Source organism: Octopus bimaculoides, chromosome 3, assembly GCF_046866305.1.
Source record: "Octopus bimaculoides isolate indiv1 chromosome 3, ASM4686630v1, whole genome shotgun sequence".
Taxonomy (NCBI): domain Eukaryota; kingdom Metazoa; phylum Mollusca; class Cephalopoda; order Octopoda; family Octopodidae; genus Octopus; species Octopus bimaculoides.
This window is the reverse complement of record NC_142930.1, coordinates 11,102,735-11,126,143: the sequence shown is the minus strand read 5'-3', so window position 1 is coordinate 11,126,143 and position 23,409 is coordinate 11,102,735. Positions and strand designations below refer to the sequence as shown.

Below are 23,409 nucleotides of genomic sequence, written 5' to 3'. Positions count from 1 at the left end.
CAATTTAAAACTACAATTGCCTCTCAATAGGCTTTTGCGTTTTAATTAAGATCAAAAATATAGTTAACAATTTGAAAAATTATCATCACGTTATATACATACATGCACACATGTTATATAATGAACATAATGTGAGTATATATATATATATCATCATCATCATCATCATCATCATCATCATCGTTTAACGTCCGCTTTCCATGCTAGCATGGGTTGGACGATTTGACTGAGGACTGGTGCAACCGGATGGCTACACCAGGCTCCAATCTAATTTGGCAGAGTTTCTACAGCTGGATGCCCTTCCTAACGCCAACCACTCAGAGAGTGTAGTGGGTGCTTTTACGTGTCACCCTCACGAAAACGGCCACGCTCGAAATGGTGTCTTTTATGTGCCACCCGCACAAGAGCCAGTCCAGGGGCACTGGCAACGATCTCGCTCGAAAACCCTACAAGGCCAGTCAGGCGGTACTGGCAACGGTCACGCTCAGGATGGTACATCTTATGTGCCACCCGCACAAGAGCCAGTCCAGGGGCACTGGCAACGATCTCACTTGGCTTGCCGGGTCTTCTCACGCACAGCACATTTCCAAAGGTCTCGGTCAGTAGTCATCGCCTCGGTGAGGCCCAATGTTCGAAGGTCTTGCCTCACCACCTCAGCCCAGGTCTTCCTGATATATATATATATATATATATATATATATATATATATATATATATATATATATATATATATGAATGTATATGTATGCTTGCATACATGTATGTATATACGTTGTATGTATGTATGTATGTATGTATGTATGTATGTATGTATGTATGTATGCATGCATGTATGTATGTGTGGGTTTCTATCATCAACACCAACACAACTATTAACAGTAACATTAAGATAGTGTATGAAGAAGGTAAGCAAATCTGTTTCAAATAAAAATATATAATGTGGTAACCCAGTGTATTTTAAAAGTTGAATGAAATGTCTTAGATCTTAAGTCTATGAGGATTGGCTTGAGGCTAAACAGCCACAACATTGCAGTTAGCAGGAACAATATGGCTAGCACACAACCAACAATAATCGCCCACCATCTCTAACATCTAAACCAGTGCAACCCACATTACCACCATTATCAACCAACCAACTTTCAAATCCAACAGGCTGCAACAGATATCAGCATGTACGCCAACACATACATGTACATGACCGTGTGTGTGTGTATGAGTGTGTACGTATGAGTTTTCGTGTGTGTGTGTGTGTGTGTGTGTGTGTGTGTGTGTGTGTGTGTGTTTTAAATCAGAAGCGCAAGGAGCGAATTGCCTGTAAAATCTGGTGACCCTTCACCTAACTGCAACTATATAATACTTTCTCTTTTTCAGTCCTTCAACTTTTCATCTCATTTGCATTATTGCATCCATAGGACAAGACAATTTTCCACTCTCTGAATTTTCCACTCTCTGAATTTTCCGCTCTCACAATTTTCCGCTCTCACAATTTTCCACTTTCACAATTTTCCGCTCTCACAATTTTACGCTCTTTCTTTCCTGGGCCAATTGTTTTTACTGCATATTTGTTGTGGATAATTAATCGCCGGTGCTGTTAGATTTACCTTCATTTTAAGACGCCAGCAAAGAAGCTATCAAGAAGAACTGAAGGTAATAGTGCGAAAAGGAACTGTAAAGGGATTATACTGGATATTAAACTTGATATTTTAAAAAGTCTTGATAACGGAGAACTAAGTTATAGAGCCAAAACATTAAATCTCGCAACGTCTACAATGGGAACGATGCGTGACAAGAGAGAAAATTATGTTAAATGTTAAATGCTCAAAAAACTACTGTTAATTGCCCAGATGATCGCATATCCTTTTTAAATCTAATAATTCCACCGCACTGTGAATTCCAGATGAGAAATTTTCAGCAAATGCAAACATATAACCAAATTTCTTTTGACGAATTGGAGAACACTCGATCGCGTCTTGGAATCGAGCAGCTGTATCACAGACTTTGGACCCCTTCTATTGATTATACACCAACTAACTAGGCGCTATTAAAACCTGCCTATACAACATCTCCAGTGCATGAAATTAAGTGAAGCATATAATTATATTTTATATGTATTAAACAGTGTTTATCTTACACAGGATAGAGTTTTTTTTGTTGATCTTACCTTAACAGAAAAGTAAACTATATGCATGCGTGTGTGTCCATGTGTATGTATATATAAAGTATGTACGTATATATATATATAATATATATACGAATGCATATATGTGTATTCGTGTATGCATGTGTACGTATAATATATATAAATGTACGTGAAAGTAGGGTGCGTGTGCAAGTACGTGCTTTTTGAATGTGAAAACAATGTTTCTCCGCTACGCGAAGTGCTGTAAATATAATAATTCCGTTTGACGAATTCAGTAGGTGGATAAGATATTGTTTAAACCTCGCCACCCGAAATCCAAGTCATATTTGTTTTTTTCATTTGATGTTTTCCATGAGCATTATTATCAAAAGATATGTTTTACATCCTCTTGTTTAACATACTATTGTTTTAAATATTAAAATGGGAAAAAGGAAAACACCAGAGATTCATATGGTGAAAACTTACCTGGTTTTAAGAAAACTGGATCGATGATAGGTGGGACTAAATGATAAAAGAAAATACAAATGATTCTTATATTACATTAAAATATATTTATACGAAAATATGCAAAATCCTGGCTTTGGAACTTCAGTATGATTTTCTATTAACAAGATCTTCGATAAATTTAACATTTTAGGTGACCTCTGGAAAAGCACGTTTAATACCTTTACTCAAGCTCATGTAACAACCAACACAACTTGAAGGTATCATTTTACATCTAAATGAACTAAATCATATAATGTATTCGCTAGATAGTATGAAACTGTTGACGATAAAGATAAAAACATCAACATATAGACTGCCATTTCATGGCCTCTAACGACTAAACTATTATCACTTAATATTATTAAAATTATATACTATTTTTTACGTAAACCTTACAGTACCTGATAGTGCTGGTATTTGAAACTCTTAGAAAAACCAAGTTAACATCTACTCTGCAGTCTAAGTCACAACCACCTCACCTTAGTTTGTAAGAGTGTTACCAATCAGTTGTAAAATTAATGTGCATTCTATGGCATTAAGTTGATGATAAATTAGGTTGAGGTTTGCTACCTTAATATACAAAATTACTTCAACAACGGGTTTGAATCATTAGTATATCACTTCCAATTGAACTATTTCATTTCTTTGAAAAGGATATACTTTATAAGAACACATTATAGTTGTATTGTGCAGGAAGTTATGAAACTGAAGAACTTCCCTGAACATTTTAATTTGCATTGTTAATAATTCATGATCTGGAGCACGTGAAAGTATTGCATACCAGAACAGCTGTTAATTTGAAATGACATGTTATAAAACGACTGGTAATATAGACCTTTAACCTTCATAAAATAAGATAAAATGATAAAGCTTACTTGGTGGTTTCAGCGTCTCTGAAAAAAGAACAAAAATTCATTAGGTACTATGAAAGGGCACGAAACAGATTTTCGTGAGTACCAGTGGTATCATAAATAGTATAAGGAATTTCTAAATGCATTCATATTGCTGCTATACTCACTTTTTGCTCTTCGAATCTTTCGCCAGTAAATATATAGTAAATAGAGGAAGGGAGAATATATTTCATAGTGACTTGATCTCACTTACATGTATACTGCACAGTTGACGAAAGCGCTTTTATTGATTTACAAAAGAAAATAACGTATCATGGGAAAAGAAAACTGTCAGAAAATTATTATTGTCAACCTTATTGAGGCCTAGCAGTTGTTGTGTCATATATGAACGTTTGATGTAATGATAGATACAACTTAAGGTGAATGATCGACTGTTGGACTCATGTTAATAGTGTCACCTAGCCATAAATTTAAACAGTCTGGTTGAGCTAGCTATTAAAAGTTTACATTTTTACGCTAAACATATTCGCGAGCATACATCTTAACCCATTTTAACCCAGGTTAACCCTGTCGAAATTTTGAAGATAGTTATATAAATAGAGATAACAAACATACGGAAGCATCCAGTTAGCCTTTATTGCAGTAAATAAACCAAATACAACTGTCCTTAAATGAGGAGTGTGGGTTAATATGCATTAAAGATAGATTGGTTAGAATATTATACATCAGTTATAGCACTCGTAATTTTTTGCGTCTGACTAAAAGAACGTTAATACAAAGGTAAAAGTAACTTCTTAAGAATAACATGCAAATTATTCATAGTTGCTTTCAAAAAGTATTTTGAATTGAAAATAGCCTCAATTGATGATGTAATTTGCCAAGAACTTTAATCTTTATCTACTAGCTACACATTGATATTTTTAAAAAGATCAATATCACAAAGCATTTGTTTGGAAATAGAATGTTAAGTTTAAGTACATTGAACTGGGTTCAAACACAAGTTTAAACTAAGACTAAATATTTCTCTTGGAAGTAACTAATCTATAATTTGTCTATGATTTGTATTTGTCTAGCGTATAAGTAAATTTATGAAATTTAAAGTCAATTATAATAGCAGACAAGTTTAATGATATTGTGCATAATAGGATACTCAACAATCTCTTTATCTTTATTACATTGAACAAGGAAAGAAGAAACGTTTATCTCTGTTGAAGTTAATTTCTTTTGTCAGGTATATATGAATTTTCCCATTCTCCGGGGAATAGATATGAAATCAGCATGCATGATGTAAAGCTAAACACTCAACAGTTCAGCGAACTTTTGTACAGTACGTTAATTTAATGTAAGTACATCAATTTAAGAAAGCTTACTGTAGTGACAAACAATAGTAATTCATAAGAGTTTTGCTATCAAAAGAGTTGAAAATACAATAGTGGCATTATCTTAAAAATGTATATGTCACACAGTTATCTAAAACATATGGCCTTGACGCTAATAAAAAGTAAGATGTATATTTAAACTAGGTTCTTTACTTTGTCTTGAGTACAAAACGTCAATCTGAGAGCCCATGATTTGTCAATATGTTACCTAAACTGAGATTGTTTCAATGATGAGTCGAACATTCCGGAATTTTCCTATTTGTCAACGATGCTCATCACAGATAATTTGCTTCAACTATTTTTGTTACATATATACAATGCAACAAATCACTTTCCAGTATGGACATTAGTTTGGACAAATGTTTTTTTTTTCTTTTTTTTTCCTTAAAATTACTAGCAGCATAAATGAATGTTAGTGGCATCAAATGAAAATCAAAATGAAACGCGAACTAGAATTCAAATTCAGCCTTGTTTTTCTAAACCTCAAATGCTTATCATATGAACAGTCCTGCAAATCTAATCTCAGTCTTAGCTTAAACTACGAAAGGAATATTCACAACATATTTACCTTGTTTAGGGTACGTTATATATGACTTTGCAAAAGCAAACATGTTTATTACTTATACTAAATACGTTTTATCCATGTCCTGTATTGACCTTCACTTAGGGTAAGCATAAGGTGAAGAATTACCAGAATTGTAAAAGCGTTCGATTGAATGTCTCGCAGCATTTGTTTAAACACTCGGTGCATTATGTTTAAATCATGCGAAGGTCGACATTACAATTCATTACTTCGAGGTCGATAAAAAAAACTGTCAGTAGATTGACAGAATTCTAAGAAAGTCAGACACGAATCTTTGAGTATTTACTCCGTTCTTTTGCGCTCTGGCAGCAAAGACTTCCTTAAAACGGCGTGTTTCTCAAGGACACAACAGAGACATGAAGAATAAATATTTGCTTGCATGGACAACTGTTACACTTCTACAAAACAAACTTGCCCAGGACTACATACAGATACATACAGGTAGTCAAGTCTGAACAATAGAGGCATCTAGAGAGAGTGTAAGTTTGAAAATTTAAACACCGATCACACAATCGATCAAATATGTAATAAAAATCATTATAATATCCTTCAACTTACCTTTGCATTCGCCATTGAGAGGAGCATAACTTTCAGGGCATTTGCACATGCGTTCACCAAATTCAATTAGGCAATCGGATCCTTTCGGACATGAACAAGTTTGATTAATTCTTCCATTACCCAAACACGTTATCGATTCTGAGCAGTCGCTTGATAATATAGTTGTGTTAACCTGATTCAAAGTAGAAGAATTAATATTTTCAATGACGGACAATTTCAATAATGTCCTCTTTCGTTCACTATATTTTGCACATTTAAGGTGGCCAGCTGACAGACTGTTTAGTGCGCCAGGTAAAATACCTGGTGGCATTTTATGGTGTTGGTATAATCTACTTACCTCTCCTCTGAAATTGCTGGCCTCTTGCCAAATTTTGAAACCAATATATGTTACACATATTATTTTATGTTATTTTAGTTATATACACTAAAGTCAACCATGATCGTGTAGATTTATGACCAATGACATTGCATGGGTAACCATCCGATTTTTCTAGCTCAGACGTACTGTATCAATGATTACACTATCAAAGTTTGCCGTCATCTGTAGTTTGGAGAGAAAAGATTTGCATATATTGGCCACTACCAATATATGAAAGTCCTAAACCAGGACTATGTATACATGTAACAGATGCATGGTGAGCCTTAAATTACGGAGGTCCTACAGAAAAAGCATTTCATCCGTTTGATGACAGCAAACGAATCAATACCCAGAGTGCACCGCACCAAAAGGATATGTGTGTGTGTGTGTGAGTGTCTGTAGCTAAGCATATATCAATATCTGTATGTATGTATGTATGTATGTATGTATAACAGCAGCTACAGGCAGTCATTACGAACAAACGAATTTCAAAAGCAAATTCACTACATTTACTGTGGAGAAAAAAAATGCTCTTTTAGAGTAAAAGGTGCAAAAACACCGTATCTGCCCAGTGTTTCCCTCCGGCGGATTCCTACACGCATGTTTCTGACTCTTTAGCCTTCTTCAATGGAAAATACCGAAGAAAGATAACTCAGAGCAGATTCAAAGACGTGACTTTAACTCAAAAATAGATAACATCAAGAACTGAGTTGCGCTAGTGGACCGACTGTTCGAAATTAAAAAAATAGCAGCACCAGTGCCAAGCAGTGATTAGTAACAAATAAAATTTAGCTTAATTAAAATATGGTTATGACATTCTAACTTCTACTGGAAAATTCACTGTCGTGAATGTCTAAGAGTCCGCTAGAGAGGGAGCACCGGCCAGATATACAGGTTTTACACATTTTACTGTAAGAGAATATTTTTTGCACCATAACTGCATTGAATTTGCCTTTAGAAGTTAAAATATGCCACAAACATATTTTAACTAGCATAAAAGTCCGTGTGTGTGGGGTGCATGTGTGTGTGTGTGTATGCATGTGCGTGCATGTGCGTGCATGTGTGTGTACGTGAGTATGTGTGCATATATATATATATATATATATATATATATATATATATATATTCGTTTATATACATTCATTCATACATATTGTACATACATATATACATGTATATGTGTATATATGAATGTATGTTTGCATGTATGTATCGATGGATGGATGGATGGATGGATGGATGGATGGATGGATGGATGGATGGATGGTTCATGGTTATTCATCCTTATTTACATAAAAAAAATATTGAACCAACCTGTAGATACATTCCGCCATACATACAACCACATTGTGGTTTTGGTACACATTCCTTTCCACTGAGAACATAGCTTCCTTTGCATACACATCCATCAGTAAGATAAGCGGTCGGTGTGGGATTTCTGTTCATGCAAGTTGGTTGGTTGTTAGTAACATTAAATTTGTACATCGTGTTCGCCCATGTACTACAATCCAAATCTAAATAATGAAAAGACATATTGTTCATGATAATAATGGTAATGGCAGAGATGTAACTGAAGAAGACGAGGATACGGAGGTGAAAAAGGAGGTATTTCAATTTTATGAAAGTGACTATAATTGATAATAATTTGATGCTGATTTTCTGTTATTTTATTACATATGTAGAACGCAAATCTTTGAAAAATGATTTAAATTATTGCAATGATTGGAGGAAAGTGGTGTCCTAATTGTGCTGACATTGAAATATTTCAATCGATTATGAAAATATGAAAACTGTAAATGAGATATCAAAACTATAGAGAATGAGAGAAAAACGGCACAAATTAGAAAAAAATTGCAAGCATTTCATATCAAATAAAACATCTACTCACTGCATCCCAAAACTCCTCTCCAATTAACTAAGACACCTTTTTCTTCACATTCCTCGACAAAACTTTCGAAACTTTTGCAAGTAGCACTTGTTTTATGCTTAGTTGTCGTGCTGTAAGCGCAAACATCAATTTTGCAAGATTCAAAATGTTGTCTAGCTGCTTCAATTCCTAATTTCTTTATACATCCTCCAAAAATACCACTCTCGTCTGTCATAAGTTCACATCTTCGAGTTGTATTTGCATGGCAATTGGTAGTGATATCAGTGACATTGCATCTACATGGGGAGGAAAATTCATTAATATACAAAATTCATTACTCTGTTTTCACTCACAAGGCGCATTTTTCAACATCACGACATAACTATTTAAAGCGATAATAACGTTTGCTTGCATAAAATCGAGACTGACATGATATTCCTGACCAAAATTAACTACACGAATTTCATCGGGGAACATGGCTGAAAAGCGTAAAACATCCAATGCTTACCTAGTAGTGTTTAACAGGATGATGGATTAAACCTACAAACACAGCAGGACATGACAGGAATGAATACAAGATATGTGTGTGTGCGGGTGAACAGATATTTTGTCTGTTTTAATACTTTCAGTGAACAAATTCCGCCGAGGTCGACTTTACCTTTCATCCTTTCGGGATCGATTAAATAAGTACCAGTTATGCACTGAGGTCGATGTAATCGACTTAATTCCTTTGTCTGTCCTTGTTTGTCCCCTCTATGTTTAGCCCCTTGTGGGAAATAAATAAATAAATAAATAAATAGATTCAGTGAAGGTGTGTGGCTTAGTAGTTAGGGTATTCGGCTCACGATCTCAGGTTTGTGAGTTCAATTCCCGTCGATGCATTATGTCCTTAAGCAAAAGACTTTATTTCACGCTGCTCCAGTCCACTCAGGTAGCAAAATTGCGTAGTAACTATATTTCGAAGGGCCAGCTTTGTCACTCTCTGTGTCACGTTGAATCTCCCCGAGAACTACGTTAAGGGTTCACGTGTCTGTGGAGTGCTCAACCACATGCATGTTAATTTCACGAGCAGGCTGTTCTGTTGATTGGAACCCTCGTCGTCGTAACCGACAGGGTGTCAGTTAATACATTTAATACAATGTGTATTCATTTAGCATATATTACCTACTGGGAAGTTTTTTAAGAAAATAGATTATCAGAAAATGCGTATTCATTATTTAATCATAAATTATATATTCTGTAAACTGTCTTCGGGAGACACAACGAATTTATTGCAATATTAGTGAAAGAATGCATATTTGCGCACGTGATAATTCGTGTGTGTGTGTGGACCTCTGGCGTATATGTATGTATGTATCTATATATGTATATATTTTTACAAAATCCGTCCGGCACTATATAACACAATACGAACAAAACGAACAAAACGTGAAGTAATAAAACGTGATACTAACACATTTTCTGGTTTGTCACTATCGTCAGGCACTTGATAGCTCATACCAATGAGGGAGTATTTATTTGTTTTTGTCGATACATCAATACCTTCCTTCGTACGGAAATCGTCTTTCTTGCCATTGCAGTCACCACACAGTCCTGTCAGTTGACCTCTGTATTTACTGTTTACATAAACATAAACACGATGGTTTCCATCAAATTTCACTTTCAAACCGAAGCTTGTTATAACTGTGACCCATCCAGCAGAGTATGTAGCATTAAATACCAAGTAATTCTTTAACGGCATTTGCAATAGTTCATTGTTAACCTAAAATTTCGCAAGAATGTGTAATATGTTAAATCAAATTATAAACGTCAATGTTCTAAACATTTTCATCAGCACAATGCTCCCGTCTACACATCAGAATATATGTTAAATATATATACGTGCGTGCTATTGAGTATGTAAACCCATATATATATACACACACACACACACACATATATATATATATATATATATATATATATATATATAAAATTTATTAATGAGGGTAGAAATTGATATTAATCAATTAAAACCAGTGGTCTAGCATATTAAAAAAATCCGAAGATTAAAATTATATTACATACAAAAATAAGAGGAATGACCAGCAAAAGTGGACTCCTATATGCTAGAAATAGATTTCGTGGTTAGATGATTCGGCATCTATTTCTAGCATATAGGAGTCCACTTTTGCTGATCATTCCTCTTATTTTTGTATGTAATATATATATGTATATATAATAATTAGAAAATGGAGGATAATATGCTGAACCCAACTACTTGCAGACGGTGTATCCCGTTGAATTCATTAATTTAATTCATAGCAAAAGTGACAAAAAAAGAAGAAAGAAAAAGAAAGAAAGAACCAAATCACAGGTGTCTATGGCAGACTATGTTATTTTGCCAACCTGGTTTACATATAGAAGTACAAAGTACATAAGGAATTAGAGGATGAACAGAAGTTTAATCTTACAGCTGTTTGGCAAAATAACATAGTCTGTCATAGACACCTGTGCTTTGGTTCTTTCTTTCTTTTTCTTTCTTTTTTTTTGTCACTTTTGCTATGAATTAAATTAATGAATCCAACGGGATACACCGTCTGCAAGTAGTTGGGTTCAGCATATTATCCTCCATTTTCTAATTATTATACAAATTTGGGGTAAAACCTCCACTTTTACCCGCTCCCATTGATTGCACTTAGTATAGCACTAGTGTAGCAACAATTGGGTACCCTCCCAGCAGTATACTGGATAGATACTATCTCTTAGCGGGTTGAACCCCCAACCCCTAACTCTCTCACGTTATATGTATATATATATATATATATATATATATATATATATATATATATAATGCTGTAAATAATAATTATAAGCTTTAAGTTTGGAAGCGTTCAACGTGTGTTGAGTATAGAAAACAGTCTAATATTGAGGCATATAAGCCCTCGACGGGAAGAAATTAATATTAGTACGTGTGAGAAACCAAAATAAGATGTGTGGGTACTAATGCTATTTTTTCCCGTCGAGGGCTTATATATCCCAATATTAGACTATTTTCTATAATCAATACACGGTGAAGGTTTATATGTTCAAAGCTTATAATTATTATTTACAGAATTTTCACTCATCATCGTTTCTTAATTTAACGTAGTTACGTTCTGTCCGAATTTTGAATAAAGAAGACAAGTTCTGTCCGAATTTTGAATAAAGTAGACAAGTTCTGTCCGAATTTTGAATAAAGAAAACAAGTAATCAAATGTTATATTTAATCATCAATTTACTTTCCCTGATTATCTATGACTTCCTTCCAGCTATTTACAAGCTTTTTAATCCCTTCAATGTAAGACTCTTTTGGTTTTAAAGCGAAGAACTCTGAAATGTCAGTTTCGACCTCCTCCTGGCTTGCGAAAGTTATGTCCCCCAAATGATTCTGTAAACTACGAAACAAATGGTAGTCTGAAGGAGCAAGGTCGGGAAAAAAAGGTGGATGAGGATTTTTTTCCCAACCTTTGTTGGCTGCTCTGCAGCAATCTGTTTAAGGCTGTATTTTACTATGGTACGTCCACTCTTAGAGTCTGCATCACCAGTCTGGAATCCCTATCTTGCTCGGCATATCAATATTCTGACATTCGGAAACATATATATATAATTGAAGAAATTGGAGTCAACAAGAAGGTGTTATACATTTATTTTTTTAATTAATAATTGTTTCGACGCAACACAGTTCCCCAGGTATACAGGTACTTGATTATGCAACTGTTTGCCTGCATTTTGAGTTTTGGTTGGGTTTCCTCGTGCGAGATGTAAATATTGTCTCCGTAAGTTTAAAATGCTCGGATAGGATGTTCTTGAAGCCGAGAATTTTAATCTTACGTAGACAATATTTACATATCGCCTGGGGAAACATAACTAGATATCATAATGCAGGGAAACAGTTGCATAATTAACTACTTGCACACCTGGTGAACTACGTTGCATCGAAACAATTGTAGTGATTAAAAAATAAACGTCCAATCGTACCCCTTTTTGTTGATTCCAATTTCTTCAATTACCTATTCAAACACGACAGATGCCCAAACGCAAACCTAGAAGTACGTATAATACTACTACTGGATAACACAGGCTGAATCTGAAGGTGGACGAGCTTTATATTGTACTCTACTACGTTCTTTACAGAATATACTATAACTATATACGTGTGGGGGAGTATGCGGATGTTTATGTATGTATATATAGTACCTACCGCCTTACGTAGGTATTAATAATACCAACATGTGGGATACTCGAGCGATCTATACAGGAAATCCATTCCGTTGTCACTAAACCCAGCAAGATCTCCTTGTGAACCGCAAACATTAGTAGAAATTATTTTACTGAGGAGCTCTACCTCAGACGTCAAGAGACATAAAGAGGCTTAAGATGACTCTCCTTCAAGTAACATCTATCGAACAGCTATAGAAAAAATATATACATCAAACATAGTGTAGTAAAAAAATGAAGCGAATAATATCGTGTGGGTCGGTAGTGAACTTCTGATGCACTCACTTCCTAACGCGCATCCATGTGAAACTATCTACTATCCACAGAAATCAATGCCCTGGGATAAATTTATACAATACCTCTTGAATGAATGCGTACATATTGTCACACTCATTGTTGGTGGAAATATTTCATCAAATCTTCTACCAAACATAAACATAACATGCTTGATATATTTATGTAAAATAGACAAAATCTTGTAAATTTATAGCGGTTAGCTACGATGCATATCTTTACTTCGTAGTTGAGCGAATATTTACGGACAACAGCTTCCAAATCTGTATAACCTCTACCCCAGATAACAACTTCACCTTTATACTAATAATTAACGCTGCATTTGGTTATATTAGTAAATATGTAAATGAGAACATTGAAAAACGAAGTTTTTCGCGCTGTCACACAATTTCGACTGCTGTCTCTCAATTTCAATTAGTCTGTAAGTGGAACATTAAAAAGCTTCTTGCATCTAGAAATAATTCTAATATATAAAAATGTAAGGACATGTATGTATTTGATCGAGCATATCATAGTCGTAGGTTGCTCGTTAATGAGCTTCCCTTTCTTTGTTTGTCGGCACATGATAATGCATCCGAACCGCACAATCTACAAGAAATGTTTCTAAGTTTGTTTGTGCCATAAGTTAATGTGGGGACAATATATCATACTACATTGTCTTTCCTACAAATCAGTGCTTTACAAAGTGTATCGTATCAATTACATGTTGGGATTTAAAAAAAGTTTATTGGTCGCCATTCATTAATTTATTCTTTATAATTTACCAATGTAGCGCGTGCGCGTGTGTGCGTGTGAGTGTTTGTGCATGTATGTGTACGTGCGTGTGTGTGAGTGCGTGCGCGTGTGTATATGTGTGTGTGTGTTTCTATTTGTATATGTGTATTTTCAGTCATTTCCGCTAGCACTGATGCAACAGACCAAATTTATGAAAGAATTCGAACGTTACGCCCTTTATTTGGACGAACAGTATTCTAAATTGAAATAGGTTATCTTTAATGTGAGTAAAGATTTCAAATGTTTACTGAAATTTAAAACAATTGCTTTATCTCAGAGTTTGAGCATTTAGAATGAGATTACTCATAATTTATAATATCAGCAACTGTTGGCTTCAATTTGTCCTCAATAGATCTTAACACATATTTACCACTCATTTCCCTCCTTTTCCTTCCGCTTAAGTAGTTTGCTGATTTACTTCCTTTAATTTGACGTTCAACTAACAAATATATAAATTCTACTTACCGAAACTTTGTGATTTGGTAACAAGCGAAGTGTTACACCATTCACTTTAACATCAACCAGGCGAGTGTACGAAACCTTCATGTTATTCCTGCGATGTTCATTCTTCACTTCTACACTGAATTCCATCAATGAGGAGCCTTTAGTTGTTGATGCAAGAGTATATTTACACGTTCCCATGAAATGTATCATCTGACCATCAAATGTTAAATAATGTGGATCGCCAGATACTTTACACGCACAATCGGAGGAAGTAACTGCAATGATAGATAAAGAGGTGCAACTATAAAACACGAAAACAATATGTTATATATATATATATATATATATATATATATATATATACAGAGTCTTACAGATGAATTGAGACAATTTTTACGATGGTTATAAATACTAAAATAATTGTAGTAGACAGATATCATTTTCAAGTAACATTTATTACAACAAAACCTTTTATGACTTAATATGGCCGCTCTTTTGGATAATTACTGCCTCCACACGAGAATGAAATTTCTTTGCAGGTACCCCAACCTCCGCCATTTTGATTTTGCGTGTCGTACGCACGATGCAGTTCTTCAAGTTGTTGACTCAAGTGTAGTAAAGCATTGGTCCTTGCTTGAAGTACACCCAAAAAATGTAATCGAGGTTTAGATCTGGGCTATTACTGGGCCAGATGCTGGCCCTCATAAAAATGGCACTTTCTCTGTGTTGCTTGTGACCCATGGCATGGTACAGAAACCTGGATAAGCACCACATTGTCAAGCCCAAACTTCTGCTCCATCCAAGGTAACAGAGAGGTCTTCAGGATGTCCAGATACTCCTTTATGTCAATCTTCAAGCCACACTCATTCACATGTGGATCCATGACAGTTCCATCATTCGCCACGGCTCCAAACACCATCACAGAGGCAGGATTCTTAGTTTCAAACACAGGAAGAGGGCGTCAGGGGTTGTATGCAATCACTCGAGAATTACTGCGATTCACCTCATCGTTTACAGTGAACTTCTCGTCCACAGACACAAGAGATTTTTTCGTGCACCTTGATGCTTTATGAATGACAGAAGCTTTGGACATCTCCCGGTTCTAATGACTTCCGCCTTGGTTGTTAGGAGATGACGCCATTGTCAAACATGGCTAGCCATGCCAAGGTTCCTGTCCACAGCTCTGGACGGCGTGGAAAAGGACACATTGCGTTTCTTCGCAAGAGTTGTCATGGATGTTGATGGGTTGGCTTAAGTCGGGTGTTTGAGACCTGTGACAAATTTTGGATTGCGCTTGGAATCACTTAGAGTCTTGTGTTCTTTCCTATCAATCTTTCCCTCTTCTTTCAATTATTTATACACACGCTATTTTGTTGCTTTTGGAAGTTTCGTCAACTTAGCAATTATATTGGCAGTGTGCCCGGCGCGCGACAAAACAATGGCGGAACGAATCTGCTGTTCCATGACTTTCTGTCGTCGAATCAGTTCACTATTTACCTGGAAAATAAAGAGGATTAAATTTTGAAGCAAGCATGGTTTTGTCAAACGATGAAATATTAAACCCGCTACGTCAACTGCTTAAAATTCGTCTCCATTTATCTGCAAGGCCCTGTATATATATAATGTATGTGTGTGTGTGTGAGTGAGTGAGTGTGCGTGTACGTTGTGTCTATGTATGTACGAAAGTAAGTATATATTTATATGTGTTTATGTGTGTATATGCATGTATATGTTATGTATATGTACATATACATGCCTATGTGTCTGCGCGTGTGCACATACATATATATAGACATGATTTCAAATTATACAAAAAAAAGCAAAATACAAAGGTAAGAGACAGTTGAGCCTAACAAACAGGGTATATTAATTTAACACCCAAGGGAAATGGAAGAGATCTTTGAAAGAAATGAGGTGAGACAACAGATACAGAGAGTGGGGAGTGGTGAGAGAAAACTTGCCTGGATTAGTGGTAGCGTATGTTGAATATATATATATAAACCAAAGAGAGAAAGAGAGAGAGAGAGAGAGAATTACCGTTTAAAGCCTTGATGATTTTTTTCTCTTATCTCTGTATATTTTCAATCTAATTCATACGTTATGTTACTTCAAAACTATTAATCTACTCTTTCAGCTAATTGTTGTTTTTAACACCATCACATACTTCCTACAAATAAATACGAAATTGCCCTTGCTGTATCAGCCCATCCTATACATATTTTTGTTCCTTTATTCTTTAGAGTATTATCTAATTCTTTTACCAATTATATTCTAGAAATTTCGTATACTCTTATTACATTTTTACCAACCCAGGAACTTTTCTGTTTGGCTGCACTTTTTGAAATTTTGAAATCTACTGAATGATGTATTGACGTAAATTTTCACGCTGAATTTCAGGGTCTAATTCACATATTCTAGAATTTTTTTTTTTTTTTAAGTTACAAGGGTTTAATTTTTACCCATTTACAGATCAGGAAATGGAAGCTGTCATTTTGTGCGTGATTGCAATCGTAAGATGACATATCAATAATTTTAACATTGCGACGATAGCATGTGCTTTAAGCATTTAATAAGTGAAAAATGACCAAAGAACAGGTAAACAACATATATTTTGTATCTTTACGCTTTCAATAAGCATTTAAAGTGGAAAAAATGGTAAAGAACAAATTTCGTAGTTTTAAGAGCGCCAGGAACTTTTCAGTACACTCTCGTATATATATGTGTGTGTGCGCGTGTGTGTCTGTATCTTTGTCTGTCATACATGTATGTATGGAGACAGGGAGAGGGAGATAGAAAGAGAAACTGTGAGTGAGAGAATATATGCACATGTTTGTGTTTTAACTTTTACTTGTTGCAGTACTTAAGCTGCAGAAATACTGGGGCAATAAATAAATTAATTTCTTAAACACCGATTGCACAATCGATCAAGTATATAACAATAATCAATATCACATCTTTCTACGTACCTCTACATTCTCCATTGACGGGGGCGGAGCCTTTCGGGCATTTGCATACACGTGTACCTGATTCAAGTAAACAAGTGGATCCTTTCGGGCAGGAAGAACTTCCCTTTATTTGTTGATTACCCAAACAAGTTATTGATTTTGAGCAGTCGTCTAATAACAGAGTTGTGTTAACCTGGTTGGAAATAGAATAATTAAATTTTCAGCAAGGTACAATTCCAATAATGTCAACTTTAGTTCCTTATATGTTGTACAATTAAGGTGGCGAGCTGTCAGAATGCTCACAGCACCATGTGAGATGCTTAGTGTTATTTCTTGGATTTGATGCAATCTGCTTACCCCCTCCCCCGAAACTGCTGGCCTCATGCCAAGTTTTGAAACAAATATTTGTTATACATATTGTTAGTTTAGATATATACACCAAAGGTAGCCATAATCGAGAAGACGTAAAATAAATGATATTGAATCAGTAACCTCCAAGCTTTCTTGCTCAGGCATACTGTATCGATGATTAAACTATCATAGTACGCCGTCATCTGCCTTTTGGAGAGAAGACACTTGCATAACATGTGCCAGAGCTAAACTAGGCTTGTACATACATCTGCAAATTCATGATGATCCATGAAATACAGTAAAGAATTTCATCCACGTGACGGCGGAATGCGAATCGTCCGCACCAAAGGTGTTTGTTGTTTGTAGGTTATTTATGTATGTATGAATCTTTCTCTCTATATACATATGTGTGTGTGTGTGCGTGCGTGTGTGTGTGTGTGTGTATGTGTGTGTGTGTGTATACGTGTGGAGTTGCAATGGCCCAGTGGTTGGGGTAGCGGACTCGCGGTTTCGATTCCCAGATTGAGCGTTGTGAGTGTTTATTGAGAGAAAACACCTAAAGCTCCACGAGGCGACCGGCAGTGGGTAGTGGCGAACCATGCTGTACTACCTCACCACAAATTTCTCTCACTCTTTCTTCCTGCTTCTGTTTTACCTGTATTTCAAAGGGCCAGCCTTGTCACACTCTGTGTCACAGTAAATCTCCCCGGGAATTACGTGACACTCTGTGTCACACTAAATCTCCCCGGGAACAACTTGAATTCTACGAGATATGGCCTCGTACAGTTTGAATTGTTTCCAAAGGAATTTTTGTCTATTCTACAGCTAAAACAGTCTCCAGTTCTTGTAGCGGTGATGGTGGAGGATATTGACTCCTTACTTGTTTTTCTAAAAATATACCATAAATGTTCACTAATATTGAGATCAGGGGACTGTGGTGGCCAGGTAAGATGTTCAACTTCACTAGAATGTTCTTCGTGCTATTCAGTAACTACTTTAGCTGTCTGAATTAGCACATTATCTTCTTAAAACTGTTACCAGTGAAGAAAAAATATGTGCTCGTAAAGACATAGCAAAATTCTTTAGAATACGTGATAAGGTATATGTAAGAATTCAGAAAAATGGCCAACAATATTGGGAAGAAGGAGAAATTGTAACATACATAGGAAGAATGATGTATAGTGTAAGAAGCAGAAATGGAATGGAATGGAGACAGAAATCAGCATCAGGAAAGAGTCATAGGAAAGGAAAAAACAAGAGTAGAAATACCGATGGATTGGCTATATGACACTTTTCAGGTTCCAACACCGTTACAAGAAGACGAAACCACACATACAAGGAAAAAGAAGAAAACTGAATTCCTAAAAGTAGAACCTAAGAAGAAAAGCTATTGAGTATATATATAATAATATTAGGGACATTATAATATTATATATATATATATAATATATATATATATATATATATATATATATATATATATATATATATATATATTATATATATATATATATATATAATATATATATATATATATATATATATATATATATATATATATATATATATATATATATATATATATATATATATATATATATATATATATATATATATATATATATATAATATTAGGGACAAAATCCAAAATTACAGGTAAAAACTCAATTAAAATCAATTTATAGAAAATTTAAATTAAATTGAGCTTTATAGATAAAATATATATAAAATATATAGTTTTGGGGAAAATAACCAAGTTTCAAGAACTCATCGATGAAAATCCACTATCACATATAGAAAAATTAATAATTAAAAGCACAATAAATGAGTATAATATAAAGTAAAGTAAATAACATAAGATAAATATAATAAAAAGATTACACGTGTTTCATAACTAATTTTCAAATAGAAAGGAAATTTAAATCGATTAAACTCAATTGAAATTATCGAAAATAAATTCTATTCAAAAATATAGCTAATCGTCAGATCGTAAGTAGAACAATAATTAGATATATATATCTATCTCAACCAACAATAAGTACCAAATAAATTTATATGAAATACTTATTATATAAAGATAGAAAAATTATTTAAAATATCATGATATCAAAATAATAAACATTCAATAATCATCCCTTCATCCATTATAATAACATGTATATTATATACAAAAAACCTCTTACATAAATTATCATTGTTTTAAATTATCATCGTTTTAAATACAATTTGAACGAAGTTTAAGTTTAAAATAATAATGAAGATAAAATTAGTATATATTTAACCAGTGTAATAGTTAAAGCTATACTATTTAAAGCTAAAGACGTTTATTTAATTATAATTAAAAATAAATTGAATAATAGAAAAATACAAGATTATTTATTTCTACAAACGTAATAATAAAAATATGAATGAAAAAATTATGAATGGAAAAATTATGAATGAAAAATTAGGAAAGAAAAAATTAAGAATAAAAGATTAAACTTCATATATATATACAAAGTTTTAATTTTTAAAAATCTTTAACGATATTATAAACAATAAAGATTAATTATTAATCAAATATTATTAATCAAAAATAATCGAAAATATATCAACACTATTCAAATCGAAGTTCTAATATTATGTTGAAAGGAAACTATAACTTCTAAATAATTTAGTGTTAAATAAGTTATCTATTAAAAATAATCTATAAAGAACCAAATGAATAATATAAAAAACAAGAATACATATTATTTTCAAATAGTAGAAAATCTTTAGCAAAGTAAAAAACAGTACTTATCCATATTTTTCCGTAATTCAAACTGAAAACTAAGACGTTATCTAATAGCTATAACGTTTTAAGCAAGAGGTCGCCCGAAAATACTACGTTAAAATAGAGAATAGAATACGAAAACATGAATGAAATAATAATACTTAAATAAATGAATGAAAAATTTAAAATTTATATAACTAACAATATAAAAAGACCAAAAACTATAGTCATCTTATAAAACATATTAATAAATATTAAATTCTAATATATAATAAATAAATAATAATATTAATAGTCGTAAATTAAATAATATTATGAAATAAACTAAAATACTACTATTGATTTAGTCTTATAAAAATCGTAGTGTCATTGTAATATAAAACCTTAAAGTTCCTAAAATATTAACCTACCAATAAAAACAAAATATAATTACTAGAATAATTAAATAGGAAAAATTATAAATACCCCAACACACGCCCTTATACATATATATATATATATATATATATATATATATACTTACATACATATACAAATATACATACTTATATATAAAACATATAAACATATATACATAAGCACTAATATAAGCATATACATAAATAAATACATACATACACATATATACATAAATACACACATATATATACATACATAATAACACATATAGACCGAAATATACACACTTCCATATACATATATATATATATATATATATACATACATAAATATATATCTACACATACACACATGTACCTACCTAAACATACATATAAAAACAAATACACTCATACACACATATAATAAATAAAGAATAGTATATATAAATACACACTCACCCTCCCATGCTCTCAAATATACATATTATATAGATACACATATACATACATATATACATATATATATAAAAATACAAATATAAAATATACACACATATATACACAGAAAAAACATGTATATACATATACATATATATATATATATACATAAATATATATACATACACTTATATATATATACTTACTAATTTATATAGACAAATTACACACACTCACATATATACTTATACCCATATATATACATATATATACACATTTACATAAGTACATACATATACATATACACAAAAATACTCATAACTATATATATAAAAAAATACACAAATAAAAATTCACTCAAATAAATATATAAATAAGGAATATTATAAAACAAAACTACACTCACACACTCACTCACACACACAATATATATAAATATACATCTATACTCACAAATACATATATTTATACATACATGTAAATATAAATATACACTCAACATACACAAACATATATAAAAACACAACGCATATATATACACTTAAACCTATATAAATACATACGTAAACATACATACATACACCTAAAAATATACATACATACTAACGCATATAGACTAAAACACACACACTCATATATATACATATACATGCATATACACATACCCATATAAACAAAATAAATTAAAAAATCATTAGCTAAAGTTTTTATATAAATAAAGTAGTTTATGTCTACATTTTATTTTTCGTTCATCAAAAGAATAAAGTAAATTATTATCCTTATGAAATAATATCTCTTAAAATTCATTATTACATAAATTACAAAAGTTATTACCTATATGATAGGATTTAGCTTTACAAACTATCTCCCATTTTAAAATATAGTTAATATTTTTATATTTAAGTTCCCAAATATATTTACTGAGGCCAGTAGAATTAATCAAATTTCTATTCTTAAATGAGTGCATATGTTGAGCTACTCTTAATTTAATTTTATTAGAAGTCGATCTTATAACCATTATGTTTATTTTCATTCAATAATTTCACTATACATTTATACACTACATCTTTCAAATTACATTTATTATTAAAATTACATTTAGTTTTATCTAAACATGTACAATTAATCATATCCTGGTCAACATTATTATTATTAAAATTAATATTAGAATAATTATTAAATTTAAATTTACAGTACTTATTTAACTTAAATTTATTAAAAGAAGAGATAATATTAGCAACATTATTAGTAGTAGAATAACCTACACCAAAATTATTTTTAGAAAAAATATAATGATATTTTTTATTATCTCTAATGAATAAATCAATAACTTTTAAAACTTCATTAATAATGTTAGTTTTAACTCGAATGCCGTATGGAATAATTAGCCAGAGTTTGTTCTTATTATAGATATTATTGAATTTATTATTGGTATTATTAAATTTATTATTATCATTAAAGAAATTAAAATAATATTTAAAATTGTTTCCATTAAAATTAAGTTTATGTTTAGGTAATTTATTATCATAATACCAATTATTCTTATTATTCTTATTATCACCTAAGAAGACATTATCATGAGTATAAAAGTTATGTTTATTAAAAAAGTCATTATTATTATAATTATTATTACTAAAATTATAAAAATATTTCGGATTATTAAAAAATTTTATATTATTAGTATATCCCGCTTCTTGCAGGGCTTTATTATAATAAGGTGCATGTTTTTCAAAATCTCTATATTAGAAGATAGTAAAGATATTCTCTTACCTATAGTAAATGTTAAGGATTTTTTAATTGAGGGTGGGTGATTGCTTTTAGCATGAATGTATTTAATATTTTCATTAATCTTATGGTAAGGTTGGGTATTACCAGGAGATAAATTAAAATTAGCATCTAAATAATTAACGTTATTATATTTATCTTATGATATTTACTTTACTTTATATTATACTCATTTATTGTGCTTTTAATTATTAATTTTTCTATATGTGATAGTGGATTTTCATCGATGAGTTCTTGAAACTTGGTTATTTTCCCTAAAACTATATATATATATATATATATATATATATATATATATATATGAAGGAGGAGGTACGGTGAATAAAAGAAATTGATTGTTAAATAAAAAAATTAAGAGGAGAGATGTTGTATATTGAAACTGTACACCCCTCCTGGTAAAAAGTGGTGGTTGCCAACTATTATAAATAGACCAGTAGCCGTTTCACAGGAGTGGGTCGAGAGTGCGAGTAGACTACGTTGATAGTCGTGTCTGTGCTGATATAGTAATTATACTGTGGTACTAAGTGTACGTTATATGGATCCAGTCTTTTGAGTATAATAACACTGTACGACCGAAGGTCGTACAGTGCCAGATAGAACCATCCTATCGACGAATTCGGAATATAAAAATATCTATCAGAGCGAAAACTGTAGTCAAAGGACAGATACATCAGTGGCAAAAGACCGCTTATACAAAAAGTATTGAACTAACCTTTAGATAAACTCCATTATACATGCAACCACATTGGGTTATTGGTACACATTCCTTTCCACTGAGAACATAG

The 23,409-nt window shown here is 32.4% G+C and overlaps 1 protein-coding gene across 11 annotated transcripts in view; it reads right to left on the bottom strand.

Moving 5' to 3' along the window:
- LOC106867110 (zonadhesin) overlaps window positions 1–23,409 on the bottom strand; it is a 141,399-nt gene that overhangs the window by 8,507 nt on the left and 109,483 nt on the right. For all 11 annotated transcript variants that reach the window (XM_089348572.1, XM_089348575.1, XM_089348565.1 and 8 more), the window contains 9 exons: window positions 23,337–23,409; window positions 16,940–17,111; window positions 13,995–14,248; window positions 9,677–9,984; window positions 8,244–8,518; window positions 7,670–7,869; window positions 5,998–6,169; window positions 3,502–3,519; window positions 2,606–2,641 (listed from right to left, as the gene is read on the bottom strand). The exon at window positions 23,337–23,409 is cut by the window's right edge and continues 127 nt beyond it. In XM_089348572.1, the coding sequence (XP_089204698.1) occupies window positions 2,606–2,641; window positions 3,502–3,519; window positions 5,998–6,169; window positions 7,670–7,869; window positions 8,244–8,518; window positions 9,677–9,984; window positions 13,995–14,248; window positions 16,940–17,111; window positions 23,337–23,409 (1,508 nt within the window). The remainder of the gene's footprint in view (window positions 1–2,605; window positions 2,642–3,501; window positions 3,520–5,997; window positions 6,170–7,669; window positions 7,870–8,243; window positions 8,519–9,676; window positions 9,985–13,994; window positions 14,249–16,939; window positions 17,112–23,336) is intronic.